At 42.3% G+C, this 22,719-nt stretch overlaps 1 protein-coding gene across 2 annotated transcripts in view; it reads right to left on the reverse strand.

The window, feature by feature from the left end:
* Positions 1 to 253: 253 nt before the first annotated feature.
* LOC149315666 (sodium/hydrogen exchanger 8) overlaps positions 254 to 22,719 on the reverse strand; it is an 84,987-nt gene continuing 62,521 nt past the window's right edge. Inside the window, exons 11-16 of one of the 2 annotated variants that reach the window (XM_089513847.1) lie at positions 19,098 to 19,214; positions 13,355 to 13,437; positions 9,562 to 9,673; positions 7,604 to 7,824; positions 3,614 to 3,760; positions 254 to 881 (exon numbers count right to left, since the gene is read on the reverse strand). In XM_089513847.1, the coding sequence (XP_089369973.1) occupies positions 774 to 881; positions 3,614 to 3,760; positions 7,604 to 7,824; positions 9,562 to 9,673; positions 13,355 to 13,437; positions 19,098 to 19,214 (788 nt within the window). In that variant the 3' untranslated portion in view covers positions 254 to 773. The remainder of the gene's footprint in view (positions 882 to 3,613; positions 3,761 to 7,603; positions 7,825 to 9,561; positions 9,674 to 13,354; positions 13,438 to 19,097; positions 19,215 to 22,719) is intronic. The other variant, XM_089513848.1, reaches the window with a different exon arrangement.

Genomic DNA, 22,719 nt, shown 5'->3' on the forward strand with positions numbered 1-22,719 from the left:
GTTCCAAGCATGCAATGCTTGCTATTTGCTTCAAGATAGCAGTGCTGATAAGGAGCCTGCCCTTCTGTCACTGTATGCTATACACATTTTCTGAAGTTACTGGAGCAAGGGAGGTGAATTTTGCATGTGGTGGATTTCAAAGAAAGCTCAGCAGTGCAATTAACCTTATAAAAAAGAGAGAGAGAAAGAGAGAGGGAGAGGGCAAAATACTTTGAAATCTCAGAGACTATGAGGCTTTAATTAGGTGCTTTTGTTCATGCACAATAACAGCCTTCTAGCAGTGTTCTTATTCTGCATCTTGAGTTCATAATATACAAAGAGAGCAAATTAAAGGTGAATCTCAAATAATAATTTACTTGCTCATCATTCATACAGTTTACAGTATTCATCCTTGTGACTTCCAAAGCCAGTGTATCAGGAAATAAAAAGAGAATAAAGTGCACTAAATTTTTCTGATGCTGTCCTATAGAATCCCTCTTACATAAATACAGCACAAATGTTAATCAATACAACCCATTTTCTAATTATCCCAATGCAGCTGGTGTTCACTGTTCGAGGATTCAGCATAACTTCCAGACAATCCAAAATTTGGCATTAGAGATCTGTCTTTCTCTCCAAAACATGTTGCAGCTGTTTGTTCAGAATGAATCTCCAGATGGCTAGCTTACCAAGATGTATATTGAATACAATCCTGAGTACAACACTTGAGCTCATCTTCATAAATTTCCTAATTTTTTTGGTGCTATCAGCATAAGCTCATGTACTCCCTCCAGTTACAGCAACTCTTGTTCATCATCTTCAGATCCAGAGGGGCCTTGTCGCACCTCCTCATACCATTTGTTGGTGAGACTTTTCATCTGTATGCGACCATGATGTAAGTCCTAAACCAAAAGAAAAATTACAGTAAATATATAAACTGAAAAAGTTAAATATTTAATTCTGCATCATTACATCAAAGGTGCACAGCCCTTTTGGAAGCCAAGGTGCACAGCTAGTCTCAGGCTGAAGGACTGAGAACTGTGCTTCCAGGCTGCCTCAGAATTGTTGAGGGAAGGGGAGACTGTCTCTTCTTTCCACACTCAGTACTCATAACTGACATTATTGTTTTTGGTTTGCTGGAAGCCTTTCTTCCTCTCAGACACCACACTCAGAGTAGAAGCAGAGGCTGCAATAAACTGGGGACAAAGGATTTGGTGACATTAGGGACTAGGAGGTTACACCAAAAGCCTGGGTTAACTGTAGCTACAAGGCTGTTAACAAGACAGACAACAATGGCAACAATTAAAGTAAGACTAAAGCAAATTTGCCAGGGGAAAAATTCCATTGCCAGAGAAAATTCTCTCCGGTAATTCCCTTTAAAAGTATTTTCTGGAGGGGTGCTTTAACCTTTATAACACAATGATAACACTTTAATTGCCATGGTTTTATTCTATAGGAGCCTGGGATTTATAGCTTATTTAGAATTCTCAGTCAAAGATTGATAGTCCCTTACTAAACTACAAACCCCAGGATTTCTTAATAATAATAATAATAATAATAATAATTATTATTATTATTTATATCCCGCCCCTCTGCGCAATACAACCGGGGTGGCTTTTCTTGGTAACAGAGTGTATCCATGGCAGCTAAAGTGGAATCACAGTGTAGTGTGGAAAGGAAGCAAACACAGGATAATCTCAACTAAAAATCTCAACCAACAAGCAGGTTTATTTGGGAGTGTGCAGTCTTTAAGATAGCTTCTCTGAATTTAGTAACTAATACACTGTCATTGGGAAACCTGGAGAAAAGCCTCCCCCACTCTGTGGTGCTATCCCTGCCTCTAGCGATTATGTGGCCAAACCAGGGGACAAGGTGGCAGCTTGTGTCAAGGCAGCTGATGGGGATGAGCAGTGGATCTTGGCTGTGGCTGTGAGCTACAACCATGCCACCAACAAATATGAAGTGGACAACATTGATGAAGAGGGGAAATAACGCCAGACTCTGAGCCGACATAGCATCATCCCTCTGCCCCAGTGGAAGGCCAACCCTGAAACAGATCCTGAGGCCCTTTTCCAGAAAGACCAGTTGGTCCTGGCCTTATACCCACAGACTACCTGCTTCTACAGAGCACTTATCCACACTCCACCACAGCAGGAAAGGAGGAGACCATGAGACAGTGCTTCAGTTTTATGTACGGTTCTGTCTCTTCCTCATCCATTGGTTCATTTAAAATAAAAACTATCTTGACCACTTCTCTAGAACACTTTTCAGCATTTCTAGGCACACTTGGCCTGGAAATGACATGGATGTGGCCACTAGGTGGAACTGGAGCGGAGGTAACCACAGTTCAAGTGGCAGCTGTGCATGAGTCAGCATTTGGAAGCTATGCATTATGGGACATCTGATGCAACATACACAGCAGGTGAAGTCAGCCAGAGGTGCATCATGGGATACTGTATGATGCAACCTGCACTGGGGATGAAACCAGCAAGGTTTCATTGGTGGCAAGACACCACATGACTTCACAGAAGACCACCTATAAAAGGGAGAGGGTAATTATCTCCGTTGTTGGGTTGTTGTGGTTGGTGACTGGCGAAGCACTTTGTTTGTCTGTATATAGAGCTGCGAGTATCCAAGACGGTTGTCTGGTACTCTGTGCGATCCTGTAAATAGCTTGCAACAAGTGATTAAAGCCCTCTTTTTTGAGTGAGAGCCTTGCTGTTCAGCAGTATTTATTTCTTCAAGCTGGGAGCTCAAGGCTAGAGCCTGCGTGGGAGGAATTTTTCGTTCTCAGCCTGATGCCTTTGCAGACGTCTCTCCAAGAGCTTTCTTGTGGCGTCCTGCCTGCATGGATCAACTCTGCCCATGGTTGTAGTGGACACAGCACATCTCTCTACGCCCCAACATACATTACATTAGGGGGTTTGCTCCTTATTATAAGAAATTAATACCTGCCTTCATAACATGTGAGACATAGCAAGCGGAAGCCTACCATGTCTACATTAGAGGAATCATAGTTCTGCTAAATAAACAGAGAGTCAGGGTGCTGTAATGGCTGAGTTCTGAACTAGGACCCTAGGAGACCAGGATTCGAATCCCCATCTGAACACAGAAACCACTGGTTGAGCTTGGGTAAATCACAATCTGTCAGTTTAAGAGGAAGGCAATGACAAACCTCCTCTGGATAAATGTTACCAAGAAAATCCAATGATACAATCACCATAAATTAGAATTGACTTGCAAGGTCACAAAGCTGAAATATGAACAAAGTTTATGCACCCACACACAGTTGCTTCATTCTTATCTTTTCACAAGTTTGACAAATAGCTGTCAAACAAGCCACAATGTTATGCCAACTTTAAACCATGTTTTCTTAATCTGGATTATTTAACTATAAGGTTCCCTGGTTCAGATGGACCCAGAAGTTAAAGTTAGCTGCAGTTCATAGCTAGTTTTTTAACTTCCATGAAGGATGGAGCTCTGTACACTGATTGGCTTTGTAGTGATGAAGAGGGCTCTTCATACCACAGTTTATTAAGACGCAAAAGGATAATTAAATGTGGCAACTGTGCTTTGGGGCTTGAAATTAGGCTGCAAATTAACCTGCTGAGGTTTTCACATAAATGTAACCCACCTCCTGCGTGAGCCGCCGGGTAAAGAAAGGATTCAAGTATTTGACATCAAGCCACATAAAACCTTTGAGGTCCTGGCGCTTTATGTAGTGGGCTTCATACTCTTCTTCTGTGAGTTCAGACAAGTGTTCAGATTCAATGGTGTTACCCTGCAAAGATCAGAGAATGACTGTCTAGATTTAAAATAATAGAAATCTCAATAATTCCTTAGCCTCTCCCAAATTCCTTACTTTATTTAGTGAAGTCAATGAGAGGAAATAAAAAACATAGCCAGAGAATGAAGCATCAGCTTGAAGAATACCACTGCCAAAAACTGCATTCATTGTGCACTGAGGATTATGGAAGACTTGAATTAATCCTGCTTCAAGCCACGGCCTCAAAGTCTTCAATCCCTCAAACATAAACTGGACCTTAGTTATAAATTTCCTGTGAGCAGGAGCCAACCGTACTAGAGTTCCTGAGATCTTTCAACCTGCATAAAGCTGAAGATAATTACAGAGCAGTTGTCAAATACTTGTGCTCAACAACAAAGCATAGCATGTAAACTCCTCTCTCCCAACATCCTCAAGCACTCAGAAGAAAGACAACACCTTAATTTACTTCCAGGGAGTGGGGATGTCAGTGGCATAGCTTTCATTTCACTCATGTCCCCAACCCTGCTAGCCCTCTGTATGTTCAGATGAATAGCTGGGCAGGGCTTTGGTTTCTTATGACTGCCAGTGGTCATCATTATGCCAAATGTGGAAAGCAAGCAAGCAAGCAAGCGTTATCTCTGAGGAGCTGCTTCCTTCTTATGTGACACTAATTGCCTCTTGCTTTTCTCTTTATTTGGATTTGCACCCAAAGCCTTGAATAGTGGTTGGGTAATATTCTAAAAAGAAAGGCATGTGCATCCTACAGTATGCCTACAACTCTAAATATTCTGTAACTGTACTACAGCACAGAAGTGCAAATTCTAGAAGTAGACTCAGAACTTGACAAATGAACATCACAGTTTTCTTTTCTTTCTTTTTTAAAAGCAAAGTTTAAATACTTATTGATTTATTATTGGTATTTACTTATATCCCATCTTTCCTCCAACATGGGATCCAAAGCAGCTTAAACTATAGATAAAAACAAAATATGGCTACAAGCCAAACATTTAAATAAACAATTGTATTCAAAATAGCGCCAAAATAAAACAGTTTATAAGCATCCAAAACATAACAATGATGTAGAGAGATCTTGCAGCACCTTTGAGACTAACTGAAAGAAAGAAGTTGGCAGAATAAGTTTTCGTAGACTTCCGTCTACCAGTCTATAAAAGCTCATGCTACCAATTTCTTTCTTTCAGTGACTGTGACCCAACCTTTCCTTGCCCTCAAGTATGCAAAGATGGAGACAAGGGAATTGTTGGTGAAATTTCAATAAGAGAAGCAAAGAGGGTTTTGCTGGAGAGGGTTTCTTAAACAAAATACCAGACACTTTAAATCTGTGTTTCTGAACACATTTCTCTACTGGGACGAAAAATATCAGCATATTTTATCTTAAAGACTTTACTGTCAGTAACTAAAATGTAGGAGAGATATTGGGATGGGGAATCCATTCAACAGTGAAAAACTGCCAAAAATTGTGTCTTTGGGAAGGGGATGTGGCCATCTGAATAAGGCCAGACAGCTGGAGTGGTGTGGGTTTGGCCTGTGGATCTGAGCTCACCTATTCAATTGAAAGAAAAATGCCAGATTAGTTAACCATAATTTGCAGTTGGTTTGTTTTCCTGAACAACTGTCAACCATAAACACAGTTTTGTGGGGTTTGCTCATAACCAGTGGTGTCCCACCCTTGGGTGTCACCTGGTGTGGGGGCAGAGCTTCAGCGGGTAGGGCCAAAAAGGTGCACCCTCACCTTCCTGCCCTGTGCTGCTTTACTCATGAGTAAAACCTTGCAGGGTAAGGAGGAGAGGGCATGCCTTTTGGGCCCACCTCCTGAAGCCTCAAACCCACTAACGGGTTGGGAGCCTCATTGTTTCCCAGGGAGTGGGCACCCTTGGACCTAGCAGGATCTTGACCCATCTGGAGGATCTGCTGAGCCCCCCCCCCCATCCACTTCCAAGTCCCACTGCCTCTTCCCACCTGAGAGGGAGTCTCCTTGGTCTCCCTGTACTTTTGGAAGCTCAGCTGCTGGGCATGGGAAGCCCCCCCCCCCATGGGCACCATGGAGAAGGTTAGTTTTTAATGCTGCTCAGCGCCCCTGAAAGAACTTCCCTCCCTCCCTCCCTCCCTCCCTTGGAAGCCCCCGCCCCAGATGGGGTTGTTTTGTATGTTGCGCAAAAGGATATCTTTGCCTGGGAGGAAGACACCTCTCCCCCACTTTAAGACACAGACCCGTGTCCCCTTGCAGCCTTTCCACCCATCCGAGGGTTGCCTCCTCGGGTTCCTCCACACCAGGCGGGGGGGGGGGGTGGTGGTGGTGGTGGTGGTGGTACAGTGGCACTCCCCAAAAAGAAGCCTGGGTGGTGGTGGGGGAGCAGTCAGACACCTTGGTACAGTGGGGAAAGGGGGAACTGTGCCTAAGGATGCCACCTCCTTCATCCAGCTCCCCATTTCCACGTCCTTTGGGGTGCAGTCTGCCTAGCAGTGCCCACCCCCCCCGGCCTCACAGACCCCCTCTACCCCGTCACCCCAATGGTGTGCTCCTCCAGATCCTGCCACAAAGGATCAGCCCAGAGAGTCCCACACTGATGGTACCCCCCCCCCCCCGCCCAGTTGAACAGTGATCTCATGGGAAACTGGGCGAGCGGCCAAAAGATCTGTGTCAGGGGTTTGGCAGGGAGGGAAGAAGGTGGCTGGCTGAAGGCATCCTCCAACATGTCTACAGCTGCCGCAGGAGGACCACATGTGGGTTGCACACAGACTTCCTCAGCAGCCCCTAACCAATGGACAAATGCTCTGCAAAGGGCTGCAGGGGTGGTCAATGGCCACCTCTGCTCTGCTCCGCCTTGCTCCCCTTGATCTGGAAGGAACTCCAAGGGGTTGCCTACTTTCTGAGCATGGAAAGCCAGAGTAGCTGCCCAGAGCGGACTCCTCAGTGCACTGAGCCCTCTTCCTCCCTGGCTTGCAACACACGTGGGGCAGGGATGTGGGAGGTGCTCAGCCAGGTGTCACCCTTTCTCTGGGATATCACCCAGTGCAGATCGCACCCCCCTAATGACGCCATTACTCATAATAAAGGACCATGGTGAGCTTAAAAGAGGCAAATGTTTCTGATCTCCTCCTTGTGTGTGTGTGTGTGGGGGGGGGGGACAGAGCTCAAGGCTTGTAGAAGTGTTTAATTTAGAATTAAATGCAAACCTTTGTGTGCCTTTAGTGGGGAACACTAACATAATTCAAGTGTATGTACAAGGAACATTCTTTAGTTGCGTAAAGTGTGGATCTACATTTTGACTATTTTTTTTAATGAAGTCATTTTCTCAATATACTTTACTACCCAGAATAACTGCAAAAGAGCAGCTTAGGTAGGACCAAGTGTTTTGCAGTGCTTCTGCTTTGGCAAGATAGAGGACTTAAATAAGCTGTGGTCTTTCAGAAACTCTTTCCACCTTCTTCTGATTCTAGTTATGCATTTCCCCAGATCTGAACTGCCTGCCAGTAATTTACAGCTGGTGCTTATCAGCAATGTACACCCTGCCCTCTCTGAGTGATGTGTGACTCACTGTCTATGTGTTATTATCATCCACTTATATGTGACTCAGCCCATCCGGTGGCACTAAATCTGAATTTCAGTTGGAAGGTTATTTTACTTGAAGGTGGCTGACTGATAATTAGATTCCATTATGGGCACTGCTTGAATGTGAAACAGGGCTCTTTCGAGCACTGCCTTAAAGGATGGAGAATCTAAATGCAGAACAATATTCAGGGGATCACTATTCTACAGTGCCTTCTCAAGATGCAATCATAGAGCTGTATGAAAGATAAGAATCAATCATGCTTATGCTTGGAATAAAAGTAACCTACCATTTTTTCTGTCTTGCTGAGGTTAATGTCCTTCTTGTTCTTTCGACGTGCTTTCGAGTCTTCAATATCGATCAGTCTGATTAAAGGCATGGTTCCTCCACCCAGCAATAGGATTGTAAACAACACAATGATGATTGTTGTGGTGCCAATAAGCTGCCGTTTTTCTATTGGTTCCAAGCCCAAATGGAGGCTCAAGGCATAAGGGATTGCCCCACGTAAGCCTAATGAACAGAAGAAAAGAGTAAAAGCAGTTCCCAGTGTCTCTACCAGTCAACAAGATTTTGATGCCATCCAGTCTGATGTCTTTGCTTGTTGCTTGAAGCCTAATCTCAACACTGTCAATGCCCTAGTTTCCTTGAGCTCTATTTTCCAGGATGGTGGGCAGTAAAAAGCTGTGGCTGATACACAGATTTCAAGGTGTGCCTATGGTGGCCTACACACCACATGTCTGCCTATTTGTCAAATGTCATATTTGACCATTGATGCGCATATGAAATTACCTTCAGACCTTGGTCAACTAGCCCAGATTTGTCTACTCTGATTGGCAGCACCTCTCCAAGGTCTCCAAACAGCAATATTTCCCATCACATCCTATCTGAAAATTTCACATCAGATGACAGAAATTATACTTGGAATCTTCTGTATGTACTCCACCACTTAACTGTGCCCTCCCTTTTTTTAAAGTGTGTAGAACTATTGTTTTTAGGGGATGAATACATTTAAAACATAAATGAAATTAAAATTGTAAGCTCCTCCAGGGAAGAGATCTTGCTTAATGTTTACATTCATCTGGAAAGCACTGTGTACACTGGAGTTACAAACCATGCACATGTGGCCCCCTCTGTGTGGCCACTGGGCCCTTCTGGTCATATATATCTATATATAGACAAGCAATCGTGACTCCAGAGGCTCTCAGGTGCCATGATTCTCTATTTAAATGCTATTTCTCCATCTACATATACAGCAGTCTATAGCATAGGAGTTCCCAACCTTTTTGACTCATGGTGCCCTTTTTAGAATCAATTTCTATGGTGGAGCCCCTAAGAGGCCTACCCTATGTTTTACAAGTTAATGGTTTTCTTATTTTGATACTACTTTTTGTTTCTTATTCTTTCATTTCATTCCATGTTTATTTCTTTCATTTTCCTGGAGTGGCAGTGGAACGCCTGTGAAGTGCACATGTAGCCTTAAGGCAGTGGTTCCCAACCTTCCTAATGCTGCGACCCTTTAATACAGTTCCTCATGTTGTGGTGACCCAAACCCATGAAATTATTTTCGTTACTACTTCATAACTGTAATTAAATATATGTTTTCCAATGGTCTTAGGCAACCCCCTTGAAAGGGTCATTCGACCTCCAAAGGGGTCCCGACCCACAGGTTGGGAACCACTGCCTTAAGGGCTCTGAGAAGCACAGGTTAGGAACCACTGCTGTAGCAGCATTTAACTTCTGGTTAGGAGGTATAGGATATTTAAATATTTTTAAATATCTTTAAATATTTGAAGGGATGTAATATTGCAGATGGAGCAAGTTTATTTTCTGCTGTTCCAAAGACTAGGGCACAGAGCAAAGGATTCAAACTACAGGAAAATAGATTCCACCTAAACATCAGGAGGAACTTCATGACAGTAAGAGATGTTTGACAGTGGAACATGCTCGCTCAGAGTGTGATGGAGTCTCCTTCTTTGGAGGTTTTTAAACAGAGGCTGGATGGCCATTTGTCGGAGATATTTTGATTATGAGTTCCTGCATGGCAGGGGTTGGACTGGATGGCCATTGAGGTCTCTTCCAATTCTATGGTTCTATTATTCTATTCTACTGTAAAGAAACAGCTGACTGCAAACTACAGGGATCTAGAGTTATGTGGATAATGAGGCAAGTCTAGCCCATTGACACTTCATGATTGCTACATGTAGAAACAACAAGAATACAATAGTTTAAGCAAATACATTAACTTACCACTAAACCACATGATGAACATCATTTTGGGAGTGATCTTGTGGTCGCGAAAGAAATTGAGCAGGTAGGAGAGTGGAAAAATATTGACAGCTCTGCCAAAAAGCACAAGTACCTGTCAAAAGCAAGTGAATTAGCAACAGGGCTACAAGAGAGCATTGCAGGCAAATTAAAGAAGTCCAAATAACAAATGGCATGTGCGGACAGGAATCTGGACACATTGTTATGATCAGCCCACAACTAGCAGCAATCTATTCTACGTAGGTTCCAGTCATAAGCACCTTGTCAGTGAATATAGACAGTGCCAAATACAAATTGTAGATACATAACTGAAAGTCACTAGATATGTTCCCATTAATACTAAGTAAACAGAAAGTCACTGCATTATTTTATGCCAAGGCACCAGATCAGAGACCTATCTAACTGCCAATCTTTCTCTTGGAGGAGTGGCCACAAAACATTTTACTGCCTGTACTAAAAATAGGTTTTCCCCATTCTTCATACAGAAGCTGATTAGACTGCTGATGGGTTTGATGAGGTGACATGGACTCTTCCACCATTCTTGAGACAGTAAGCTAGTACAGAAGGCTCAGGTCAGGCTATGTTGCATGCACTGCTCTGTCCTCTAGCAAAGGGGAGAACCCAGCAAGTTCAGGAGGAGGAACAGACCACAGGTAACCATCATTGCGTTCCACAATCTGTCACCTGAGGCAGTTCCTTCAATCGGCTAAAAGTTAAGGTAATTTTGCCCATAAGGTCTATCCATAAGCAATTATCCTCAGCTAATAGTGACAAAATAAATATCCTTGATACTCCCATCTCATAGGTATTTTCCAATGCAGACTGTTACATTTACATCATCTACTAGAGGGGAGGTGATCCTATCATTTTTGCTATTTTTTAAACCACTTCTGACAGTGAAATGGTCAATTGAAAATAGCTTGCTAAGTAAACATGCATATGATCAGGTCAGGATGAATATTAAGTACCATATATACTTGACTATAAGTCAACCTCATGTATAAGTCGAGGGTAGGTTTTGGAACAAAATTATGAATTCTGCTATGGCCCATGGATAAGAAGGGTAAAATTTAGGCAAAGGATCTATAGGATGAAGCTAGCAAAACAATGTCAAAGCACTTATAAAATTCCAGCAGACATAACTCTTTATGCTTACTCTTAAGACTGGATGGATGAGAGAGTAGAGGGGGTTGGTGTTCCACATATTATACTCTTGCTTTTCACCAGGAAATGGTTCCTTCTTTTAAATAAGAGTTAAGATACAGTACTTACATTGACCTGTGGATAAGTCGACTCCGTTTATTGGGTCAATTTTTTGAACTAAATTTCTAAATTTATACAGGAGTATATACAGTATATAGTGTCAGATCAAAGAGAAGAAAAGCTATCTGTTTAGTTGTATCACAATATGTTCTATACTGAGAGCATTAGTTTTCATTTTGGGAGAGGAACAAGTATCTAGCTTTCAAGGGCTCATAGTAGCTTAAACGGTCAAAGGCATTATCACTTTGGTCAGTGGTGATTTTTATTGAAGTAGTAATTCAGAATATCTGAAGAACCACTGTTTACCCAGCCTGCTTCCATTGCAGACATAAGGGAGAAATGAAAGTGGGATCACCATCACTGACATGCATTGCTTCACCACTTACAAATGCCAATGATGCAAACAGGAATGTGAGCCTGGATGGACTTTCTTTCTTTCTTTCTTTCTTTCTTTCTTTCTTTCTTTCTTTCTATTTATTTATTTATTTATTTATTTATGGTATTTATACCCTACCCTTCAGCCCTAAAGGCAATCAAAGTGGCTTACAATTATTATTTTTAATTAGACGGTTCCCTGACCTCAGGCTTACAATCAAGCAACAATAAATCTTATGGAATGAATTCGGACAAAATCAATAGGTCTCTTCTCTCTCACCCTGGCTGTAACAAGATACTTTCATAATATGAAGCTGCCTTGTACTGAGTCAGACTATTAATCCATTTAGAGTAGCACTGTCTACACCAGGGGTCGGCAACCCCTGGCCCACGGACTGGATGTGGCCCACGGAGGCTGGTCCTGCCGCCGCCGCCTCCTCCTCCTCCTCCACCGCGCGGAGGGCCACGTGGCTTGGGGCAGAGGAGGCAAAGGGGGAAGCCCCGCGCTGCCCACGCCGCCTCCCCGCACGGGCCCGCGCAGCCCTCCCCGCCTGGGCCTGTGCCACCCACCTCCTTCTCCTCTGCCCCGCCCCCAAGCCACACGGCGCATGGAGGAGGGGGGAGGAGGAAGAGGAGGCGGGGGAGGAGGAGAAGAAAGAAGAGGAGGAAGAGGAGGAGGGGGGAGCAGAAGGAGGAGGAGGAAGAGGAGGAGGAGGGGGAGCAGAAGGAGGAGGAGGAAGGAAGAGGTGGTGAGTGGCCAGAGGCCTCAAGGTTTTTTAAATTTTTATTTTGGGTGCTTTTAATGCTAACAAGTCTCCCTTGGTTTGACAGTGATAGTGTGATGATGATGATGATGATGATGATGATGATGATGAGAGTCACCTTGAGAGGCATGCACGCACTGTTTCTGAAGCCAAGAGAGTGTGACTTTCCAAAGTGCCTTTTCTGTGTGTTTTTGGTTCTTTAATGGTGATTTTGATATCAGCAAGCCTCTGAGGCAAGGCCAATGTAAATTGCTGTGATTTTTACAAACTCATGCGCGGTGAAGAAAAACCAAAGTCCTTTGACTAAGTACACACTTCTGAGAAGTACACTTGGTGCAAGAACTGTGAAACCACCTTGACATGTTCAATATGCATAGCCATGTGAACCCATGTTCAGTGTGAAACCCAAAGAGTTTGGTTATGCAATAAGCCTCTGAAATATGCAAGAGGCCATCTTAAGTAAAGCCATGTTCAATGCCCAAATGTGCTGTTTGGAATGGGGGGAGGGGGGTTGGCCAGAAAGGGAAGTAGATTTCTGCCATCTGTCTAGGAATAATGCCCAAATGTCCTCCATTTTGATCATGCCTAAGGAACATGCATTTATATTAACATTTTTTTAAAAATCATCCAATTTTTTCACATGTCCTCCATTTTAAAAAATGTGTCCTACATTTGAAAATGTTGTCCTATATTATTTAATTATTTATTTTTTGCCCCCACCATTGTCTGGGGGACACCAACCCAGCCCCCAGCTCAAAAAGATTGCCTACCCCTGGTCTACACTGACAGAGCAGTCTATAAAAGTCTTCTATAGAAGACGGAATATGGATACAGAATTCAGAAGTTACTTTAAAACTAGAGCTGCTAGGGTTTGAAACCAGGACTTTCTGCATGAAGGATCTGGTCTGACATTGGTCTACAATTACATTCACATTTGTACAGTCTAGGCTGATATTCATAGCAGAAGATTGTTGTCGAGTGCAAAGTGCAATACAGCCATGGTTGCAAGGAGCAGCTCTTCCAATTTTCAACATGGTTTGTCTTATGAATAAATATCCTGCAGCCAGAAAGAGTTGCAGCCACAAATGGTCCCAGCCTTTTAAACTCAGAATAAATAGCCTTATAAATAAATACTGTGTCTGCCCTGAGGACACTTCCTGATGGTAGAAAAATGTCCTGTGCCTCCACTGGGTAGTGAAATGTGGCAGGCTCAAGGAGCAGCCATGCTTTCCAAGTTTCTGACAGAAAAATTTCTATTTGACTTATAATGAGCTCTTGGTTGTCATACATAATATCAATCTATCTTGACAGAAAGGATGGGTGTGTGTGTATGTGAGTAGGAAAAATGGGCATTAATATCTACTAATACTTACTATGCACCAAATGACAAAGGACATTTCAAACTTGTGAGGAAAACTAAAAATCGACAGCCCCAGAAATGCAAAAACACATGTTTCTGAAAGAGAGAAAACACAGGTATTGAAACAATGCTATGCTAATTCAAAATCATATACTAAACATTTTGATACTGTAGTTTATTAACTGGACTTATCTGCCAAACCAAACAGCTCTGGGATTTTGTTGTTTTTTTTTTCTTTTCTTTTAAAAGAAGTGTTTGATATATATGCAGCTGCATAAATGAACAAGGAACTGGAATAGTCAAGAAAAAGGAGACAGACTTTTCAATATGTCATAATGCTGCCTATTCTTCCTCAGATGGAGAGAAGAGGGAGGGAAGAAATCTTCTGCTTCCTTTGGCACAGCTTTGTACACATTTTCCCCTTGGTTCTAGTTCCTAACTAACAAAAATAGGCTGTGTATGTCGTCTTATATTTTTAGTCACGTGATATCATGTCATTCCATGTCCCTCTTTTGAATTTGAGATAAAGTGCTTCTCCCTTATGCTTGGATAAGAAACTCCTGGAATATCTTGAGCTGCCAAACTTATGTTGTGTCTCTTTCCTTTTCTTACTCAGCCTTTCTCCCACAAGAAGAACTGGGGGGGGGGGGGGCTTTTACAATTCCTGTATGTTTGTTTCTTCCTCTCATGTGTGCATGCTGTGTGCCTTCGAGTCATTTCCAACCTATGGCGACCATAACACAAACCTATCATGGGGTTTTCTTGTCAAGATATATTCAGAGGAAGTTTGCCCTCTCATATTATCCTGTTTCAATGAAGTAATGTATGTGTCTATGTGTTTCTTTTAATCTTTTTGTGGATTTTTATGTTTCCTGTTTCCCTTTCTCTGCTGTTAAAGAGGAAATGGTAAAGGAGAATCAATATTTTGAGTTGTCTACCATAATTTTTTCAGCCAACAATCCTATGTGTATTGAAACTAGAGCAAGAGGGACTAGAAAAGGATTTCATAGTAAATTTTACATATTAAACTGTATTTCCAGCATCTGTAAGGAAGAAAGACAATTTATTGAGTATTTTAATAATTAATATTTTTGATGCATGCAGAAACAAATGTGTATGGGCTCACAGAACTGGTTTAACAGGAGTGTCAGGTAACCACACATAGAGACATCTACTGTAACATACCTCCCACTTTTACAAATGACAGATGCACAATAGAATAAACCCACAAAGCTGAATTCTGACACTTGACAGGCCACAATTTTAGAGATGTCACAACTATTCTGGGCACAGTGAGTAGTAAACATACTGTATCTATAAGACTCTGGGACCAAATGATTGATAAAGATGTCCCACTCTGCTCGACTCAGGCTTGCATCCTTCCGAGGTCGCTAAAATGAGTACCCAGACTGTTGGGGGCAAATTAGCTTACTTGCTAATTAGCTTACTTGCTGTTCATCGCTATGATCTTTGGAATAGCAGTATATAAATAGAACAAAATTAAATTATATAGGATTCACAGCTTAGTTGCATGTAAATTAGGTCTTCAGTCCACAACCAACTTGCTCTGAAGTTCTAGCTCTGGATTTCCTGATTTAATCAGGAAAAATTTAGAGTTAAAGGGATTCAGTTCCTAACTCAACCTAACCCAAATCCTATTGATTTTTGTATTTCACTGAAGTCAATGGGGCTTACTCCCAGTAAGTGTGTATAGGACTACAGCTGCAGAAAGCTGGTTAGTTCTAAGTTGCTAAGTAGCTCAAATTTAAGGTCTATCAAGAAGACTTTCCAAGATGATATGTTGCATCTTATATTTCCTCATATTAATTGGGACCATAGCAGACAAATGAATCGAAAAGACAGCATATAGTAGCACAAAACCGTTTCTGGGCCTTGGCAATCTGAAGAATCTGTGGGTGAGGGGAAAGTCAACTCCCGGCAGAATCTGGGGACAAATCTACCCAGATGCAACCAAAACAATATTGCAACAGAGTTCAAAAACAAAAACATCCAGCTATTGGTATTGGCAATACACTGACCACTTTTCACACACACAAGAAGATGACTCACAGGCAGTTGATTCATCAAAAGTTCTAGAGGCTTTTATCTTCAGTTGCAATATGTACAATATAATACAATATGTACACACTCCTCTCAGTCAACTTCCAATCAACCACACCAACGTCTGCTCCAACCAATTCCACCTACACTCTTGGCCCACTTATATAGAGTGTTGGTTCTGAGTCAACACTCAGTGCCACATAGCATGATGCAACCTTGCAGCAACTTTGCATCATGCCATGGGCTCCACATTCAGCAGTTTGTGGCTATCCCATAGAACAGGGGTAGGCAACCTTTTTGAGCCGGGGGCCGGGTTGCTGTCCCTCAGACAACTGGGGGGCCGAAGCCGGGGGGGTGGAGCTTCCACCCTCCGGGGGGGGGCGCATGCCGGGACGGAGCTTCCACCCTCCGGGGGCGGGACCAGCGCTGGAGGCCTCTCCCTCTTTGCTGGCCCCTGCTAGGGCCCCAGGCCCCGTCAGAGGCCGGCAAAAAAGCCGGTGGGGGCCGCCAGTGCTGGAGGCCTCCTCTGGCAAAAAAGCTGGCAGGGGCCGCCAGCACTGGAAGCCTCCTCCTCTTTGCCGGCCCCTAACGAGGACCCAGGCCCCATCAGAGGCCGGCAAAACAGTCCTAGAGACCTGCTGCCACCGCCGGAGCCCTGTTGGAGGGCCCCAGCGACGGCAACGGGCCTCCTGCTGCCGCCGGAGCCCAGTTGGAGGGCCCCAGCGACGGCAACAGGACTCCTGCCGCCACCGGAGCCCTGCTGGAGGGTCCCAGCGACGGCAACGGGCCTCCCAGAGGCCCGCTGCCGCTGCCAGAGCCCTATTGGAGGGCCCTGGCCACCGCAACGGGCCTCCCAGAGGCCCGCCGCCGCTGCCGGAGTCCTGTTGCAGGGCACCGGCCACCACAACGGGCCTCCCAGAGGCCCGCTGCCGCCGGAGCCCTGTAGCAGGGCCCCGGCGACCGCAACGGGCCTCTTAGAGGCCGCCACCATTTTGTTTCTCAAAATGGCAGCGCTCGGAGCTGCGAAAAGCCGCAATCGGCGGCGGTGGCAGGAATGTGCAGGGGCCAGCCGAAAGGCCTCAGCGGGCCACCTCCGGCCCATGGGCCGGAGGTTGCCGACCCCTGCCATAGAATATGTGCCACTTTGCACTCAATATATTTTCTGTTGTTTAAAGGTACATTACTCCAATAGAATCCTAGGTATTTTCCTTTACACATACAGCTAGGAATGTGATACAAATTAATGCAAATATTAAAATTTATATATCAATTTATCTTCCATTATGGGTGGGACAGGCTTGACATTCAAATGTTTTCAAATGTATATACGTGAAACATACATTTGAACAGGCCTATGCAACTAAAGGTTTGGCCTCTCTCACATCATCAGAATTCAAGATTAAGGGCAGAGGGGAGAATTCACAACTTTAGCAATTAGTGATAGCCAAGATGGCATTTCAAAAAGAGGAAGAAACATATGGAAGCTGAATCCATGGGTATTAGGTAGGAAGTTCCACGGTTAACTCAATGGGTATTAGGCCAGCCAAATGACACCACCAACAAAATATTGCAGCACAAAGTGTTTCTGTACAACATTCTAGCCAGATGTGCTTTCTTTCTGGATATTCCAATCCACTCACACTCTTTGTTCCCCCTTTTCTTTCTCTCCCCCTGCCCACAGCCAGAATTCTATGGCTGCTGAGTATGCCCAATCCTCATTGAGTTATTTTGGGGATTTGGACTGACCCTTTGTGTACATTTTCCTTTTAAAGATTTTTCTTCTACAACTGCATGTCTTAGGAATCCTCCAATTATATCACTACCTCCTCCTTGTTGATCTGTACCCCTGTTTTTGCTAAGCAAGCATTACCTTAAATTGTTATTTATTTTAGTCATGATAGCTCAGAGGAATTTAAACTGGTAAGATATTTCTGAATATTAGATGATGAGGACAAACAACTGTGGAAGGCTGCCCACTCTTGTGATCTGTTTGACAGAAGTAGTTACAGTGCTGAACGGGAACACGGGGCATCTACTGACCCATGAAACCCACTGGATGACTTTGGGCTTGTCACTCTTTCTGAGTGTGACCTACCACATAAGATTGTGACAAAGGTCAGGTACATCTCCTTGAACTCTCTGGAAGAAAAGTAGGATGTAAATGTAACTAATCTATAAATAATTCATTGTGCTTCCTGAAGGAAACTGGCAGACTCTTTTTTGAAACAGAATGTTGGATTGACTTGACCCATCATAGGCTGATATTCTTGTGTTCTTTCTTTGTGAAACCAGCACTGATTTCTATGTGTGTATAATCAAAAGATCTAGTCTTTTTCACCTCTGTCACTGTTATTAATATTGCATCAAGTCCACAGTCCCCACTTAAAGTGACAAAGCAATTTCCTTTAATGTACTTAAACACAAAGGCTGTGTAACAAAGGACAGGCTATGGAAAGCATATTTTATATCTAGTTACTCCATGCTCTTTCATATTAATTTATTACCACCCCCACCCCACATAGTTTCTTGATATCCAAAAGCTTTTAGCTGATAGGCAGGCATACTGTGGCTCTTACATCTAAAAATAGCCTAGGGGAAGAAAGGAGTTATAGAGATGTTTGTTATCTGTCTTGTAGCAAGATTGAGCTGAAGCTGGAAGATGAGGGAGAGAAAAGATTTACTGCACATTAGATCTTGTTTGTCAGTAAAGGTGACTTTAGTCTGCTTGGTAGGCTCCATATTACTAAGTTTATCCTAATGTGTAGAGAAGATACTCCCATAGCTACAGAAACATTTGTTTTTCTCTCTGCCCACAGTTCACATTACTAAATCATTTTAAAGGTAATTGGACAAACTGATGGAGGATAAAGCTGTCAATGGCTATGACACATAATAGCTAAAAGTTCTAGTTAAGAGACAGTATGCTTATCAGTTTATCAGTTTGTGCCACTAGGCACCAAAAAAGACCATGCCATTGCCTTCCTAACTTACTGATGCTATTCTGAAAATATTTGTCTCTAGTGGACACTGGGTATCAGGAATGAGAACACTGTATCCCTCTAAATGTTGTTGGACCAATTCTCACCTGCCCTAACCAATGGCCAGAAGTAATGGAGACTATACTCCAACATTTGCAGTGCACCCCTGAGTTACGTCAACTTTTGATCTGATCCAGAAGGACTCATCTTAAGTTTTTATGTTAATCTAACAATACTGCCATTTCACTGCCTTCCCATTCCAAACAATGGATTAAATGAGAGCAATATTTATATACAAGATGCTCATCCATTTGCATATAATATCACTTGATGAATCAATTACAATCTGATGCCAAATATGTCAATTTTACTTGTGGTGATGGGTGATGAGTGATAATTATTCAAGTTCCAAATTCAGCTGAACCATTAAACTCACTGGGTGACCTCAGGTCAATCACTGTCAGTAAGCTTGAACTACTATATAGAGCTATTGTGAAGAATAACTGGCTGCTACAATGCCCTTAGCCACCGAATGGTGGGGTGCAAATGTGAGCAATGATCCTAATAATTCACACATACAAATTCATCACTTCTGATGTGTAAACCAGCCCACAGTTTTACACTGACATAGAGCTACATGTGAAATTTGAATAAGCAGGAAACTTTCGGACAGCTGGTGTTAAGAATGGTGAAGACCAAGCAAAAGATGGCACTTACCACACATGAATGCAACAGTTCGCAGAGTCTGCTGCATTAGAATCTGTGTAACTGGAGACAGATTATGATGTGTGTAATGGGACATTACAATGCCAGAGAACAAGATAGCCATGATACCTGGAAAAAATATTAACACAATGAGACAGGGAATACTGTGAGTACCTATGTGTAATTTGAACTATTCCCTAATGTCTACTAATCACAAACCTATTAATAAATTATCACAGTACTCTGCTGCACAGAGGATGAGAAAATAAATTAAAGAGTTATCCTGACTAGAAGCTCAAGTCTAGTTCTCACATCATTCCTATAACATACTGAATATATTCATGTATAGCTATAGAAATCTTATTCCAAAAATCAATCCAAAAAACTGGGATCAACTTATCCCTGGGACAATATAAATACTGTTTGTTGGGTGTCTTCAAGTCGTTTCTGACATATGGTGACACTAAGGTGAACCTATCATGGGGTTTTCTTGCAAGATTTGTTCAGAGATTTGCCATTGCCTTCTCGAGGTTGAGATCATGTGACAGAGGCTGGATGGCTGTCTCTCGGGGTGCTTTGATAGTGAGTTCCTGCATGACAGAGGGTTGGACTGGATGGCCCTTGTGGTCTCTTCCAACTCTATGATTCTATGACTTGCCCATGGTCATCCAGTGGGTTTAATAGTGAAGCAAGGAAGTAAATCTTGGTCTCCAGAGTCACAGACTCAAACTGTACTTTAACTTTTATCAAGAAAGAAAGAAAGAAAGAAAGAAAGAAAGAAAGAAACCATCCCCTTTTCTAAGTAGAGTGGCAAATGCCAAGAGCTTAGTCCTCTCTCTGTCACTGTGTTGCTTTTGACCTTTTGGAATGTCTGGGAAAGGAAATAGTGGTGGTGGCTCCTTGGCACTTCCCCTCAAAGGAGCACCAAGAGAGTAAAGCGAATTAATTCTTCTTTTAGGTTCTCCCAGGACAGACTAAGCTCTTGCTTTTTGCCACTTTATTCAGAGAAGGGGATTCCAACCATCTTATTTCAGCAACAAGGAATCAGGCTTTGAATGATTTGAATAAGGCATCTGTGTATGTTTGCCAGCTTTTCTAGGTTAAAATCAGGCAAAGTTATCATATTAAAGTTAAATCTGTAATCACTGTTAACGTTATCATAGTTGCCATAGTCTTTGTTTTGACTTTACATCCTTTTTGACATGTGTGAGTTTTCTTAGCCCTGCCCACATATTGCACAGCCACCATTTACTGTAGTTCCCTCCTGATACATCCATCCTTTAGAGCAAGCACAAGCAGTTATGCCCGCTGGGATTTTGTACATTCTTTGGCATCATTTTCCTTTGCTTTGTCCTTTGTTACATGCCCCTAACTTTTTTCCTGATTTATCCATGGGTCATATCAAAATCTTTAATTTTGGACCCAGAACCTGTCTTTGATTTATACGTGAAGTTAACTTATACATGAATATATATGGTAGGTTTTGTTGGCTATCCAGAAAGTTATAACCAACTAGTTTAATCTATATAAGCATAAGCTCCTGCGTATCAAAGGATTTCCTTATTCAACACAGGAGACAGTTCCACATGCTTGACAGGGAGGGATGTTTATATTTAGATGTCTCTGAGATCAATTGGGGGTGGAAAACAAGCTAGCATGTATAGGGGGAGGAAAGGATATTAAAATTTACATTTATAAGGTGAACATGGGATAAGTAACACATTCCAGGAGAATGCAGGCATATAGTTAACAAGTTAACTTCTTACCAAATCTTTTTAGCTCAAAGGTTTTTGATTGCACTGGCATTGGGAGAATGGTGAAAGAGGTTTGGAGAAACAGACTTATGGTACAGTACTCTCAAGCAAATAGTGCAATAAGGCTTGAACTCTAGCTGATCTTATGGCAGCTATGTGGGCATGCTTACAGTAGACAAGCCAGAAAGTAACTACATTCAGAATCCTTTAATGTATGTGAACAGTGAAACAGACTGAGGGCTGCAGACAAATGCTGCAACCATGCTGGGGAATCCCATAGTATCAATCTTTTCTTTTTCTTTTTTATTTATATAATAAAGACAATAGTATCAATCTTTTCAAACAGAAATGATTTCATGCCAAACCCATTGGACAGGCCCTTGCAATTGCACCTGCCAATGAAGTGCAGAATCCAGGTGCATAGTAACACATTATAGAAAAGTGACTTCCCTGGGAACTGGGGCTGTGTCTGAAGGGCACCTAAAGTAGTGACACTGCTGGATCATGTAAAGAAGTAGGGTATCATAGTAGAGGTAAAATTCATCAGTTAAATGGAAAATCGATAGCTTTCAGTCACCATTGTCTTTCAGTCTCGGGGATTTTGGACGATACTGTACTTTGCTATATGGCCAACACGATTACCCCTGGATACGTTTCATCAATGTGAAGATACAACATTTTAGCTGCCACAGGAGACTCCTAAAGAGAGAGCCAATGGACTGGGACTTTTACTATTTTAGGTTTCTACCTCGAAACGAAGGCAAAACAATTTTTTTCTTTTAAATTTGGACTGCATTGACATGTTTTACCTTAAAAAAACACATAAAAGATTTTCTGTTGCAAAATCATGGAAATCAAGTGTTCTCTTTTGAACAAAGAGATTTGAGACAAATTGGATCTCAAAGACAGTAACTTTTTGTCTTGCTAATGGAAATTAAAATTTATTTCCTGCACTGAATCTCCCAGTATACTCATAAGTAGAAGGAGGGGCCCATCTGCATGAATCCCCTTTATATCATCTTAACTGAGAACAGCAACCACAACATCTTGACCAAATGCAGGGCTATGACTAATATCGTATTTTTTTTCTTTCTCCTGTATGATTTTTAACACCTTTGCCTGATTAAGAAGCCAGTGGAGCTCTGAAAGCTTGCAACATGTATAATGTACATTTTGGTTGACCCAATAAAGGTATCATTGTTTTATGGATTTTGGATTATACTATACTTTTTATAAATGTTATTTATCCTGAGCTGAAAGGTGATCAAGCCCTTCAACTGCTGGAATAATTGCATGTGGCACCCATAAAAGCATGATCACCCATGTGCTCAAAGTCCACTCAGAAAGCATTTATCTAGTTCTGGAGATAGTCATGCAAGATGTAAATATTCCTGCACAATTAAAATAAAAAGCATCATGTGTGCTGCTATATTAGAACTGGGCTAAAGACACGGAAAAGGGGGAAACGCCCATGCATCTGAGGAACTGGAATACAGAGTGATCTGATAGCAGCTGACAGATTCAATAAATCACAGTTGTCATAATCCCTTGGCTGATTTCTTTTTAAAATTCACAGTTATGTAATAATTCAATTTGTCCAATGTAATCCCTAACATTTCATTAAGTGTTTATTAAATCAGTAAATCAGTTCCAAAATTCTAATTATTAATATTTCTAAAATTTCCAGCTTTCATCTGGGATGCAAGTGCTCCAAAATGACAGGCAATGGATCCTCAGGGGTTGTTTCAGGACAGGAGAAGAGCTTTAAATCCTGTCCAGTTCGTGTGTGCAAATGCTGCTATTTTATCTGGAACGGAGCTGACTGTCAAAAGAGCACCTTTCTGTGGAAGTCTGTCTGAAAGAAGATGCAGCTGTTATCA

Source organism: Sceloporus occidentalis, unplaced genomic scaffold (genome assembly GCF_023333645.1).
Source record: "Sceloporus occidentalis isolate IW3139 unplaced genomic scaffold, rSceOcc1.0.p SCAF_3, whole genome shotgun sequence".
NCBI classification, from domain to species: Eukaryota; Metazoa; Chordata; class Lepidosauria; order Squamata; family Phrynosomatidae; genus Sceloporus; species Sceloporus occidentalis.